The 13,507-nt window shown below is 42.0% G+C and overlaps 1 protein-coding gene across 1 annotated transcript; it reads left to right on the top strand.

Annotated features, from left to right (window-relative positions):
* The first annotated feature begins 11,554 nt into the window (after nucleotides 1–11,554).
* LOC128064879 (olfactory receptor 1G1-like) lies at nucleotides 11,555–12,610 on the top strand. The gene has a single exon (XM_052657864.1). The coding sequence runs from the start codon at nucleotides 11,555–11,557 to the stop codon at nucleotides 12,608–12,610; it is 1,056 nt and encodes a 351-aa protein (XP_052513824.1).
* Nucleotides 12,611–13,507: the final 897 nt, after the last annotated feature.

Genomic DNA, 13,507 nt, shown 5'->3' with positions numbered 1-13,507 from the left:
GGTCATCCTACATTGGAGACTGCCCTTAGAATTTCAGGTGCACTTGGAAATCCATCCCCAATGTCATTCCTCTCCAAGAAGCTGTCTTTGATCTTTCCAGCTAGAAAGTCCTCTTCTCAGAAATCTTATAACAATTTATGATAGATCATTTTGTACTCATCATTGTCCATTTAGCAGCGTGGAAGCCCAAGAACATTAGGTTCTTATCCCAGCAAAGATACTGATTATCAGAGTAAATCTGAGAAGGGTGAAGCTCAGCTTCTGCATCTACATATTAGGAATAATAGTATCTGCCTCACCACTGTCACAGGTGTGAGGATCACAGAAGTCCATGGTTTGAAGGATATAAATCACTATTTGAACGTCAATTTTAATTGGACTATGATGTTAATCAGCCCTACTATGCTTGCAAATCTCTGAGGCAGGAGCTGTTATATCACTGTACCTTTTACAACCTCGGTTATATAAAGTGTATCCAATAATTCTTGGTAAAAAGTAGGATGAACAAATGAAAATATCAGTCTCCAAACTGTAATCTGATAATGATAGACATGGGGCTTCCCAGATGGCACTTGTGGTAAAGAACCTGCCTGCCAATGCAAGAGACGTAAGAGAAGCCAGTTCAATCCTTGGGTCGGGAAGACCCCCTGGAGGAGGGAATGGCAAGGCTCTCCAGTATTCTTGCCTGGAGGATCCCACAGACAGAGAAGCCCTGTGGACCACAGTCTACAGGGTAGGGTCACAAAGAGTCAGACATGACTGAAGAGAATTAGCACGTATGCACACAATGATAGACATAGTCAGACTAGATACTATTTGTTGTTGTTTAGCTGCTCAGTCATGTCTGAACCTTTTGCGGTCCAGGGACTGTAGCCTGCCAGGCTCCTCTGTCCGTGGGATTTTCCAGGCAAGAATACTGGAGAGGGTTGCCATTTCCCTCTCCAAGGGATCTTCCCAACCCAGGGATTGAACCCACATCTCCTACACTGGCAGGCAGATTCTTTACCACTGAGCCACCAGAGACACTATTTATCCAACCTTTGAAATCTTTAAAGGAAATTACTTGAGTGGATATTTTTCTTCTTTCTGTATTGTTAATTAAACTAGACTGTTTCAAAAGAATAAAAGATTCTCTCTAAAATCTTACTAAAATGACACTCATCAATAAAGTCATTGCATCTAAAGGTAATAAATATTCTGGTTTAATTAATATAATAAAGTGATGAGTTAATTATAGCATGAAATAAAGTTACAGTGGCAGGAAAATTGAGTGCCAAATAATAAATGAAAAAAAAGACAGCAGTATTGAAAATGATGCGACCATGTCTTTCCAGCATGGCTTGGGAAGGATGAGGCTTTCAATCTGGATGACCAGCTCTCATCATGTAAGTAATATTCCTCAAAAAGAGATAGTTAATCCAGCAGGTCATTAAGTACCACTAAGGAACTCTACTGTCTATGATTTGATTCTGTTCATGATATAATTATAAAACTTTTAAAAATATTAACAGCATACAAATGATTGTCCTCAAATATAGTATGTCCACACAGGATAATGTTTTGAATAGTTAGATTGAGTATCTCTTGGAACAATGTGCAAGTTGTTTTGTATCTACTATATTAACTGCCAGTAAAAATATAAAATTATTATCTTCTGTAGATCATTCAGATCGCCAAGAATTTGACCATGGGCATTGGATAATGATGTTATTCACCTTTCAGTGCTTTCTGGGTCTCTAAAACACCAAGGATGAGATTTACCCCAATTATCTTCTTTTCAATCAAAAAAGATTTGATTATAAATGCATATGAATCTGTGTGAATGAGTGGCTAAATCATGGAGGGAATGAAGGTAGTTAATGTAGAGAAATTTCAAGATTGATCAGTAAAAATATTATATAATCTTTTTACCTGTTATTCCCATACTAATGTGAAGATTTGTATCTTCAACACTTAGGGCAGACATACAGTAACTACTTAATAAATTTATATTAAATGAATAAATGATTACTGCAATATTATGTTTAAATAAAGAATGCAACAATTTTGATGACTGCATAATTTTGCTGTTATGGGTAAATGGATGTAGACTCTTAGGAGAATCCCATACCATTTAATTGCCCCATCCTTCTCATGTTATTCTTCTGTTTGAATTTAGATAAGGCAAGTTGATCTCCTCTACTAAATTCCCTACAAGAATCATAAGAATCTATATGTATGTTTGTAACTTTAAATGCAAATAAAAATCATTGCACCAACATGTCTAGTCACTGTCCTACCCATCTCCCTTTGATTCTGTCAAACATGCTTTCCTGGGGTAATGTTAACACTGCAATTTATATTACTTCAAGTTCCAATGTCTTGAGGTTGACTGTCCGGAAAAGACTGCATAGTAGATATGGCAATTCAGGCAAATTAGGGTCCATTCAGAAAACAAAAGTCACATTAGGTATTTTTGAACCAAAAAGATTTAAAACAAGGAATTAAATGCACAGGTATATCTTGAAAGAGACTAAAGGAGAAAAAAGATGGATGCCAAGGTAACCCAGAAATTATTAACTCAGAAATTTAACTCTTGTATGGCTAGGGGAACAGAAGGGGAAGGTAATGCTCTCAGAACCTAGGAGCACACAAGATGGAATGACCACATATCTGATGCTCAGATATCTGAGTGGAGGTACTGAACAGCTGCCACTTGGTCCTCACCTGATGAGGTGACCAGAACTTTGGTTCCTAAGGGGTCTGAGTCCTCAATAGAACTGCTCTTTGCTTTTTTGGTTGACACAGCTGCTAGTAGTCTCTGCTACTGGGTATGTAAATACAAAAGGCATTCCAGACAGAGTTCTAGACAAATTGTAGCAGCAACACAATGTCCTTGGTAATTGGATTAGTCACTCCAGCCAGTAGAGAAATCTCTTCTTTTCTAGATGACCCACAGAGACATGCTACAATTTGGCTGGATCTTAGTAATATTTAAAAATATATATCCCCAAAGATTACTATCGATATCCTTCTATAAGATTAGAAACAGTTAAAGAAATCAAATAATAAACTTTTGGGGAATAGACATATATGCAATAAAAGTGTATTAAAAATAAAATCAAGGCAAAGATAAGCATAGGATTCAAGATGGGAGGCAATTCAAGAGGGGAGAATCAGGAGAATGCAACTGGGGGTACCACATAGTTAGATGGAAGTTACAACTGAAGTCCAAACTCTTCAGTTGCCAGGTGGTCCTAGGAAGATTTACAATGCTAGATAGATAGATAACAAAATCTGCATGAAGCAATGGTGAATGTTTTTGTTTAATTAAGATTGAATGGATAACAGTAAGAAAGCAGGGAGGAGTGGTGAGACCAAAGTTTAATTAGGCAGCTCCTAGAGCAACCTAGGGGCTTCTCTGGTGGCTCAGAGGTAAAGAATCTACCTGCAATGCAGGAGCCGCAGGAGATGGAGATTCGACACCTGAGTCAGTAAGATCCCCTGGAGGAGGGCATGGCAACCTACTCCAGTATTCTTGCCTGGAGAATCTTGTGGACAGAGGAGCCTGAGGTGGGCTAGAGTCCACCGGGTCACAAAGAGTGAGACACAACTAAAGTGACTTAGCATGCACACAGAGTAATCTAGAGGAGAGACAGTAAAGCCAAAGATAAAGGGTCTAGATGCAAAGGCTCTGTGGAAATAAAGACAAAATGCATAATTTTATGAAACTAGTAAGTAAGCAGATGTCTTGAAGACCTTGAGGTTGAGCCACTAAAAGGAAAATGATGCCTTTAATGAAAATAATTAACAAGGGAGCAATTTAAGAAAAATTAGTTCCATTTTGGGTGTGTTTTCAAGGGTTCCTGTGGGACTTAAAAAAAAAAAAAAAAAGCCAACACAAGGTAGAAAATGGTAAGATCTACAAAGGAAATGCAGAACGTGCCATGCAGGTTTAGAGAAAGTAGACATTTTATTAAATATTGAATATGCATAGGTACATGGCCATGTGTATTTACTACATTACATATAGTATTGTCTCTTAATTTTCAAAATAGCCCTGGGACATAGATAGAAATAGTTGCCCTTTACAGATAGAAAAGCTGTATGTCTGAAAGTTGAAGTGACTTATTTACTAAATGTTATTTATTTATTTATTTTTGGCTGTGCTGGGTCTTTGCAGGCTGTGCAGCCTTTTCTCCAGTTGCCCCCAGTGGGGGCTACTCTCTAGTTGCGGTGCATGGCCTTCCCATTGTGGTGGCATCTCTTGTTGTGGAGCAAGGGCTCTAGGGCACCCAGGCTTCAGTCGTTGCAGTTTTCAGGCTCTAAAGCACAGGCTCAGTAGTTGTGGCACATGCGCTTAGTGGCTCTGCAGCAAGTGGGATCTCCCCAGGCCAGGGATGGAACTCATATCTCCTGTATTGGCAGGTGAATTCTTATCCACTGGACCACAGGAAGCCCTAAATACCCTTTAATTAGTACAATGTTGCTCTAGAATCTGACTCCAGTTTCTTCATGCCTAATGCTCTTCTTTAGACTCTACAGCTAACCCACAGAGGAGATATACAATACTCCTCTTAGAATAACTGATGGTTGTGATTTTTAATATCTAGAATCTTTCTAATATCAAAGGTATTACATTTATCCTGTATAGCTCCAGAGGACAGGTTTATGATTAATTCCACTTAACTAATATATATATATATTGCAGTCTATTAGGTCCTCTGCTGTGCTATGGGGTTTTCATCCAGGATGTCACCAAGCTGTGTAAATTAAAACAGCAACGTGTGTTTTTATTTCAAATAACTGCAATTTTCAGCTCTAGAGTTTCTTTTTTTTAATTTATTTTTAATTGGAAGAAAATTGCTTTACAATTTTGTGTTGGTTTCTGCCATACAACAACGTGAATCAGCCATCAGCAGTTGGAGAATGTCTATTTTTTGTTTTGTTTTAGTTTTTCTGCTGAGATTATAATTGCATTTACTGGTTGCCTATTTTCCTTTACTTCACGGAACATAGTTATAATAGCTGCTTTATGTCCTGGGGTGGAATCAAAACGGTAAAGTAAGAAGACCTTGAGCATACCTCCCCCCCAAAAAAATACACATCAAAACTACAAATACATATAGAATAATTCTTACCAATAATGACCTGAAGACTAGCAGAATGGCTCTTCTACAACCAAGGCTGTACAGAAAACCACGCAGAGTCTGGTAGGAGGGGAAGGGAAGCAACCTAGTCAGGACCGACACCCTTAACGAGTGAACCAGAGAAGCAGGGAACACGGGCTCAGTGACCCTCCGTGGGGATGGAGGGGTTCAAGCCACATATTAAGCAACCCAGACCTAGGATCCAACACCAGGAAGACAAGCCCCCATATATGGCTTGAAAAACAAGAGGGCTTATCAGAGGGCTATGAGAAACTGAGACTCTGCTCTTAAAGAGCTTGTGCACAAATTTGGATATTCTCAATCCCAGTGAGGAGGCAGCAGATAGGAAACTTCTTGGTGCTCTGGCCAACCTGCCAGGAAGACTCCAGCACATCCCTCAGCCCATACCAGACTCCTGCTCCAGCACCACTCCTGACTAAAGCCTCTTTAGGAGGCAGCCATTGCCCATGCACGTGAGCATTCACCAGGGAAGGAGCAGAGCCAGGTCAGGACCCAGCCATGCCTCTAGCCAGATAGAGACTGCAACTGCCAGTGCATGCTGCACCATGGAAAAAGTGGAGCTGGTTCAGCAAGTCCCTGCCACCAGCCAGCGTGGAGACCGCAGTTGTTAGCATGCACGTGCGCATGCACAAGAAGCAGAACCAGCCCAGGTCCTGGCCAATCCTTGAGCTAGGGTGAAAACTGCCATAGCGATAATGCACGTGCCTGCACGCACCAGGGATGGAGCAGAGACACCTCAGTAGCGCTGCTCCAACCCCTCCGCTCAATCCCACTATCTCCGAAGCACCCACACCAGGGGAAAAAGCAGAAGCCAATACAGAACCACCTACATCTCTGTCTTTCCAGCTTCTGTCCATTCAGCTGTGCTAGTTGCCAGTCCTGCGTGGTCAATGGAGTCTGAGCGTCAAAGACCACATGTTCCAAATCATATTACATCCCTTCTTAAAGGATCTGTTTACTAATTAACTTTTGCCCATGGTAGAAAAAAAATTAAAGCAGATTTTTCAGCATAGAATTATGTGGTTATTTTATTCAATACAATGGAATAATGTGTTTAAACCATTAAATTACTGATTTAAGGGTGTAGCATGCCAGCACTTTCAGCACACACATGAACTTGTTGTCCACTTTTCTAAAGAGACTCCAGTTAAGTTAGTCGCTTGTTCATGTCTGACTTTTTGCAACCCATAGACTGTAGCCCACTAGGCTCCTCTGTCCACGGGATTCTCCAGGCAAGAATACTGGAGTGGGCTGCCATTCCCTTCTCCAGGGGATCTTCTACACTCAGGGATCAAACCCGAGTCTCCTACATTGCAGTCAGATTCTTCACCATCTGAACTACCAGGGAAGCTCCACTTTCTAAAGAGACTCCAAGAATAACCCATACTCCCAGGTCACCCATATTAGGCGTTGCTTTATTCTCCGTGTCCTTAATTTGGTGAACTTGGAGAAGACTATTCAGTGACCATTTCTAAAAGAAAGAATAGATGTCATTTGCTGGATGTCATTTCAGCTTCCACGTGCGCCATAGATCTGTTTATGCAACTTATGCATGAACAGGCTGCTGGTTACCTGCCATGATAAGGAATCCCAGCTTCTCACCCCGGTCTCTCCAGCACAAAGGAGGGATAAACAGGGCAAGTGGGTCAACATCAACTTAGCCTCACCTGGACTAGGATGATCAAGTCTAGAAGACAAGAGAGTAAGGTACTCTCTGAGTCAAGAGTGGTTCAACTCATCTGGCCTTTTTCATGGTGCAGAAGGCCTCTGTCAGCACCTCCAGGAAAGATTACAGAAAAAAATCACAGCACTAAACATACTTGGTTTCTTTGCTAGTGAAAGGAATGCTAGGATCCTGTTGGGCCCACAGAGGTATCACAGACACGTCCCTCATGCTTTAGCCCCTCTCTCTCTCTTTTTTTATTCTGCCTGTACCGCACAGCACATGGGGTCCCAGTTCCCCAACCGGGGATGAGATGGAACCCATGGCTCCTGCGTTAGAAGCTTGGCATCTCACTGGGGACCGCCAGATAAGTCCTACCTTAGTCTCTCTTGAACCAGTATACAACAGGGACACATCAGTGGGTTCTCAGTTCTCGTGGCTTCTCAGTACCACACAAAATTAATTATCTTCAGTTTAACAGATATTGAGATCAATCCAACCTAAGAATTGAATGTGAAATTTGCTCAGTCCAACCTAAGCTATCCAACCTAATCAATCCAAGCTAACCTAAGAAAGTGAAAGTTGCTCAGTCGTGTCAGACTCTTTGCAATCCTATGGACTATACAGTCCATGGAATTCTCCAGGCCAGAATACTGGAGTGGATAGCCTTTTTCTTCTCCAGGGTATCTTCCCAACCCAGGGATCTAACCCAGGTCTCTCGCATTGCAGGTGGATTCTTTACCAGCTGTGCCACAAGGGAAGCCCACAGACCATAAGAAATGTGTACTTACAATTTCATCATTGTCCCTGGAGTATGAAACTGCAAGAACACGTTTCTCATGGGTTCTATGAACAACTAAAAGGGGCAAACATGAGCAGAAAATTCTGAAATAAATAGAAAAGGGATGCTATGTGGTTGTTAGGCTCTATGTGGTATTCTGTGAATGCAGCTTTCTGGGATGTCATATACTGGTATGATTATAACCTCAACCCAGAGCTATTGTCTTTCATTCTCAGAACGGACAAAAATTAAAAGTTCTCTAATACTGTGAGACCAAAGAGAAAATTTGAGCAGATGAAGCAATATCAACAATCATTATTTAACACACCCAGAGCATGAAGCAAATTTCCTTTTGTGCCTTTAAAAGCAGTTTCTGTCATCTTCTGATGGTCTACTGTAGGAGAGATGTGCGTGAAGCAGACGGAAGCCTGCCAGTGATACCCTCAGTGATTGGCAACAATAGCCAGGTAAGGATTAGAAAAGGAAGATACACGACTCCCTGTTGCTCCTTTTTTCTCCTCCTTTCTCCTCTGTCTGTCCTACCCTATGGTCATTTAGGAACCTATCTCTCACAAACAGTCCTGAAACAACAATAATATGCTGCTTTAATGGACAAAAGGGGCAGATGCCTGGGTCCTTAATCTTACAAGCTGAAAGTCATCATGCTATAAGAACAAAGCACAGGAATCAATGGCAACTTCTCTCCACAAATAATTCAACATGATCCCGTTAACCTCCAGCCTCTGCAGGAAACACACGTGCACCCACCCACATATATGCACAAACACACACACATACACACTCATGCTCACACACCACATTAAGGCATTAAAAGGACATGGCTCCAGTAAAACAAGTTTCTCTGCTATTCATGGAATCTCCATCAAAGAGTGGCTGCATTAGACTACATTGTCTCCATTTTATAGATTTTTATGATTTGCTTTAAGGGAAATTAATTTATTAATTGATTTATTTTTCAGTTAATTAATTTTAATTAATTTTTCAGTAAGTGATATGGTCACTGAGTGGTTCAAACCTCAAAATATGCTAAAATATAAAATATACACATGAAAGGGTTTCCCTGGTGGCTCAGATGGTAAAGACTCACTCCACCTGCAATGCAGGAGACCCAGGTTCAATCCCTGAGTCAGGAAGATCCCTGGAGAAGGGAATGGCAACCCACTCCAGTATTCTTGCCTGGAGAACCCCTTGGACAGAGGAGCCTGGAGGGCTACAATCCATGGGGTCGCAAAGAGTTGGACACGACTGAGTGACTAACACACATACACATGAAAAGTCCCTCCCTCCCCTGTGTCTTATCCATGCAATTCCCATACCTCCAGCAAGTAATTACTCTTATTGGTGTCTTGCTTATTCTTCTAGAGACTTTTAATGAACATACTAGTCAACCATTTACTACTGCTTATTTAGTATCTATTTACATATTATTTCTAGAAGTGGGATGAAACTGTTTATATTTGGAACCACAATGAGAATGAGTTTGAGGTGTGTCCTAATCACTCAAATCCCCCACCACCACCACCACCCAACTGTCTCAGATTATAACTTTATAGCTTTTTCTCCGTTCCTCCCTGGATGCTTCTCTTTTTTCATATACTTTTTAAATTTTTTATTATTTATTTTTGACTGCTCTGAGTCTTCGTTGCTGCACATGGGCTTTCTCTAGTTGCGGCGTGTGGACTTCTTATTACAGTGGCCTCTCTTGCCGCGCAGCATGGGCTCCAGGGTGTTCCGGCTCAGTAGCTGTGGCGTATGGGCTTAGCTGCTTCCCACATTAAGGTTGGAACCCCCATCCTCTGTACCAGCAAGTGATTTCTAACCACTGGACCACCAAGGAAGTCCTCCCCGGATGTTTCTTTCCTTATCAATGGGGAACTTGGACTCTTTAAATTTCATTTTCGTTCTTAAACTTGAACCTGAGTCCAGAAGGCATTCAAGTTAAATTCACCAACAGTGCCTTTGCTTTGTTTGACATCTTTATGTCTGTGTAACCGTAATGTTTCCTACATATTCCTACGGCCAGGACTTTAGTCAAAGCTAGGGATGAAACCAGTAACAGAACGGTTCAGGCTGCTCCCTATGACTGATATTACCTCTCTACAATCTCCCTTTCCATTCTATCTACTCTTTGGGGTTTATTTATTCACATGATGGGTACTTACTAAGTAAGTATGTTGTACTACGCTCAGGACTAATGTTAGAGTCCAAAGAGGAACAAGATATACATCTCTGCCTACTCTCAATGGTGCTCACAGTAGAATGAAAGACATAGAGAGGTAAATAGATGGTCACAATCCAGAGTGATACATGCTGTGATGGGGGAGGCGCCGGGGCAGGAAGGACGTGAACCTGAGTTTTTCATGTGAGGGTAAGGAGGGAAGATTCCCTGGTGGCTCAATCGGTAAAGAATCTGCCCGCAATGCAGGAGATGCAAGCTTGATCCCTGGGTTGGGAAGAGCCCCTGGAGAAGGAAATGGCAACCCACTCCAGTATTCTTGCCTGGAAAATTCCATGAACAGAGGAGTCTGGTGGGATAGCAAGAGTCAGATACAACTTAGCAACTAAACCACCCACCCAAGGAGGGAAAGCTTCCTAGTAGAACTAACATTTAAGCCGAGATCTGAAGTTTGGCATGTCTGATGAATGAGAGCGAGAAGACTATTCCAGCCCAAGAAAATAAGATGGGCAAAAGTCTGAAGTGAGACTGCATCTGGGTCTTTTAAAAAATTCAAAGTGTAATTGGTACATAAGATGTGGAATGCAGGCGGGAGGTTCATGATAACTGGAAACATCTATAATAAATACCAGTAGAGTCGAGGGTCTTCAGGCCATCTTGAGAAGTTTAGAGTCTATCCTGAGAGTAAAGAGGAGCCCCTGAAGGATTTCTCAGCTGGAGCAATAAAATCAGATATGATGTGTTGAAAGCTCATTCTCTCTGTTGTAAGAACAGATGGCCAGTGGGTTTGCCTGGAGGCAAGGAGAACTGCCTGGAGGCAAGGAGAACAACTGCCAAAATCTAAATAACAAATGTTACTGTCCTCGATGATGGTAGTGGCAGCTGGGCCTGAGGGAAGTGCGTAAATAGAGATAAATAGGTAAATTTCAGCTATATTGAGAAAATAAAATTACTACAATTTGATGGTACTTGGATGCAGACAGGGAGGAAGGAAAATGGGTCAGTAATGATTCCCAGGTTTCTGGCCAAATGAGCTGTGTGGATAGTGGTGGTAATGATTCCAGTGTTGTTATTTAGTCGCTTTCAGTATTAGATGTGCTTTTTTACCGATTCCCGAGCCCCTTCTCCAGCAGCTATTCTTCTTGAAGCATTGGGAAAATCTGTTAAATACTTTTCTGACTCGTGAAATCCCAGGATGGATTATCATAATGTCCACACGAATACCATAAGAATTAAGCAAACAAACATGTCCAGCCTATTCCCCCAGATATATGTACTGGAGTGAAAAGTGAAAGTGTTAGTCGTTCAGTCATGTTCAACTTTGCAAACCCATGGACTGTCCATGGGATTCTCCAGGCAAAAGTACAGGATTGGATTGCCATGCCCTTCTCCAAGGGATCTTCTTGACCCACCAGGGTCTCTCTCTGCATTGCCAGCAGATTCATTACCGTTGAGCCACCAGGAAAGCCCATATTGGATTAACACTTATATAATAAAGTTTTTTCGAAAACCTCTTCTCCCACTGCAGACAAATCTTCAGTTTTCCACGGCACCAAGCACAAGCATTTGCAAACAGTCAGCTGAACTAGATGAAACTGATATTTCTGCAGGTGGCATTACCAATTCAATGGATGTGAACTTGGGCAAACTCCGGGAAACAGTGAGGGACAGGGAGGCCTGGCAGGCTACGGTCCATGGGGTAGCACAGAGTCAGACACAACTTGGTGATTGAACAACAAGCAGTTAAATATTGGAGATTTTATATGATGCAACCCTACCCTAGAATATTAACGCTGGAATATCTCATAATTTTCAGAGCTCACAGTCCAGGGCTTACAAATCTCATTCAGTTAACTCTACTTTCTGCTTACAGACAAATGGGATGGGAAAACCTGACCAGTGTCTCGGAATTTTTCCTTCTGGGACTCTCCCAACAGCCAGAGCAGCAGTGGCCCCTCTTTGGTCTGTTCCTGTCCATGTACCTGGTCACAGTGATGGGCAACCTCCTCATCATTCTGGCCATCGCTGCCGATGCTCAACTCCACACTCCCATGTTCTTCTTCCTGGCCAACCTCTCCCTCACTGATACCTGCTTTGTTTCTACCACAGTCCCCAAGATGCTGGCAAATATACGGGCCCAGAGTCAGGTCATCTCCTACACAGGGTGTCTATCACAACTGTATTTTTTCTTGATATTTGGGATGCTGGAGGCATCCCTCTTGGCTGTCATGGCCTATGACCGCTACGAGGCCATATGCTACCCACTCCATTACATCATGGTCATGAGCCCTGGCCTCTGTGTCTTCCTAGTGTCTGCATCCTGGGTCACGAACGCCCTCCACTCCCTGCTACACACACTCTTGATGAGCAGCCTGTCCTTCTGTGCAGACCAAGAGATTGCACACTTCTTCTGTGACATCAACCCCCTTCTGAGTCTGTCCTGCACAGACCCCTTCATCAATGAACTGGTGATCTTCACTGTAGGGGGTCTTATGGGTCTGGTTTGTGTGCTTTGCCTGGTTATCTCTTATGCATACATTTTCTCGACAATCCTGAAGATCCCCTCAGCTCAGGGGAAGCGGAAAGCCTTTTCCACCTGCAGCTCTCACCTCTCCGTGGTCTCTCTATACTTTGGGAGTTCCTTTTGTGTTTACTTCAGCCCCCTCTCCAACCACTCAGCACAGAAGGGTGCAGTTGCATCAGTGATGTACACGGTGGTAACCCCGATGTTAAATCCCTTTATCTATAGTTTGAGGAACAGAGATATCAAGTCTTCCCTGAAAAAGCTAATGTGGGCTAGGAGAACTCATTCCTCTTAGAGGGAATGACTTCACATCTAATATGGAGGTCCCTACCCAATTATAATCACCACAATTAAGCAGGGAAGAAAGAGAAAGGGAGAAAAGTGGGGAATCTCACTTCTAAGACCTGTGATCTGAAATTGAAATATTCATGCCTAAGCTACAGGACACATTAGAACAAACCCATTATCAGGGCAATATCATCAGCTTAAGTTCTTACAATCATAATGTTCTAGAATTATAGCCATCCAGTTGTATAATATCATAAAGGATGTGCTTGAATCTTTTGAAACCACATGAGATAGTGCACGGCCAAAATAAGGTAATATTTGGTCTTACTATTGTATGTAGCCAAGAATAAACTCCAGGAAAAGATAACTTTTTCCTGCCATCACTGGGACCTTGGTGACTTGGACCCCTACCAATAGCATTTTAACTCTGAGACTCCCCGTGTCTGTGACACCCCTAGGCTGAAAGAATAGACACTGGGAAGGGTTTGATGAGATGGAATCTTTAGCTAGACCTACTACGATATTTTACCATGCATCCAAATCCCCATCCCTCCTAACACCTTAAATTTCACTTGAAAACTTCATTTTTATCTTTGGGAAAAATTTTTCAAGTCAATTTCACCCTTGCATCACTTGGCATAATGCCTGGCACCGTTAAGATGTGTTAAATCCCACTGGCTTAGTTGCAAACATAACGTTAGGGATTAGGAAAGAATGATTTTATGACTATTTCAAATCTCTCACCTGAATGATTGAAACCCCTCCTAGATATTCTCCAGTCCCTAGTTTCTCCTCATTCCATCCATTCTGTACACCACAGTCAGCTGAATCTTCATAGAATATGATTTTATCATCACAACCCTATTAGAAAATTCAAATGGTTTTATGCTGCCTACAGAATAAA

This window comes from Budorcas taxicolor, chromosome 19 (assembly GCF_023091745.1).
Source record: "Budorcas taxicolor isolate Tak-1 chromosome 19, Takin1.1, whole genome shotgun sequence".
NCBI lineage: Eukaryota > Metazoa > Chordata > Mammalia > Artiodactyla > Bovidae > Budorcas > Budorcas taxicolor.
Note: the sequence above shows the minus strand (reverse complement) of the source record. Positions and strands in the feature narration are given on the sequence as shown.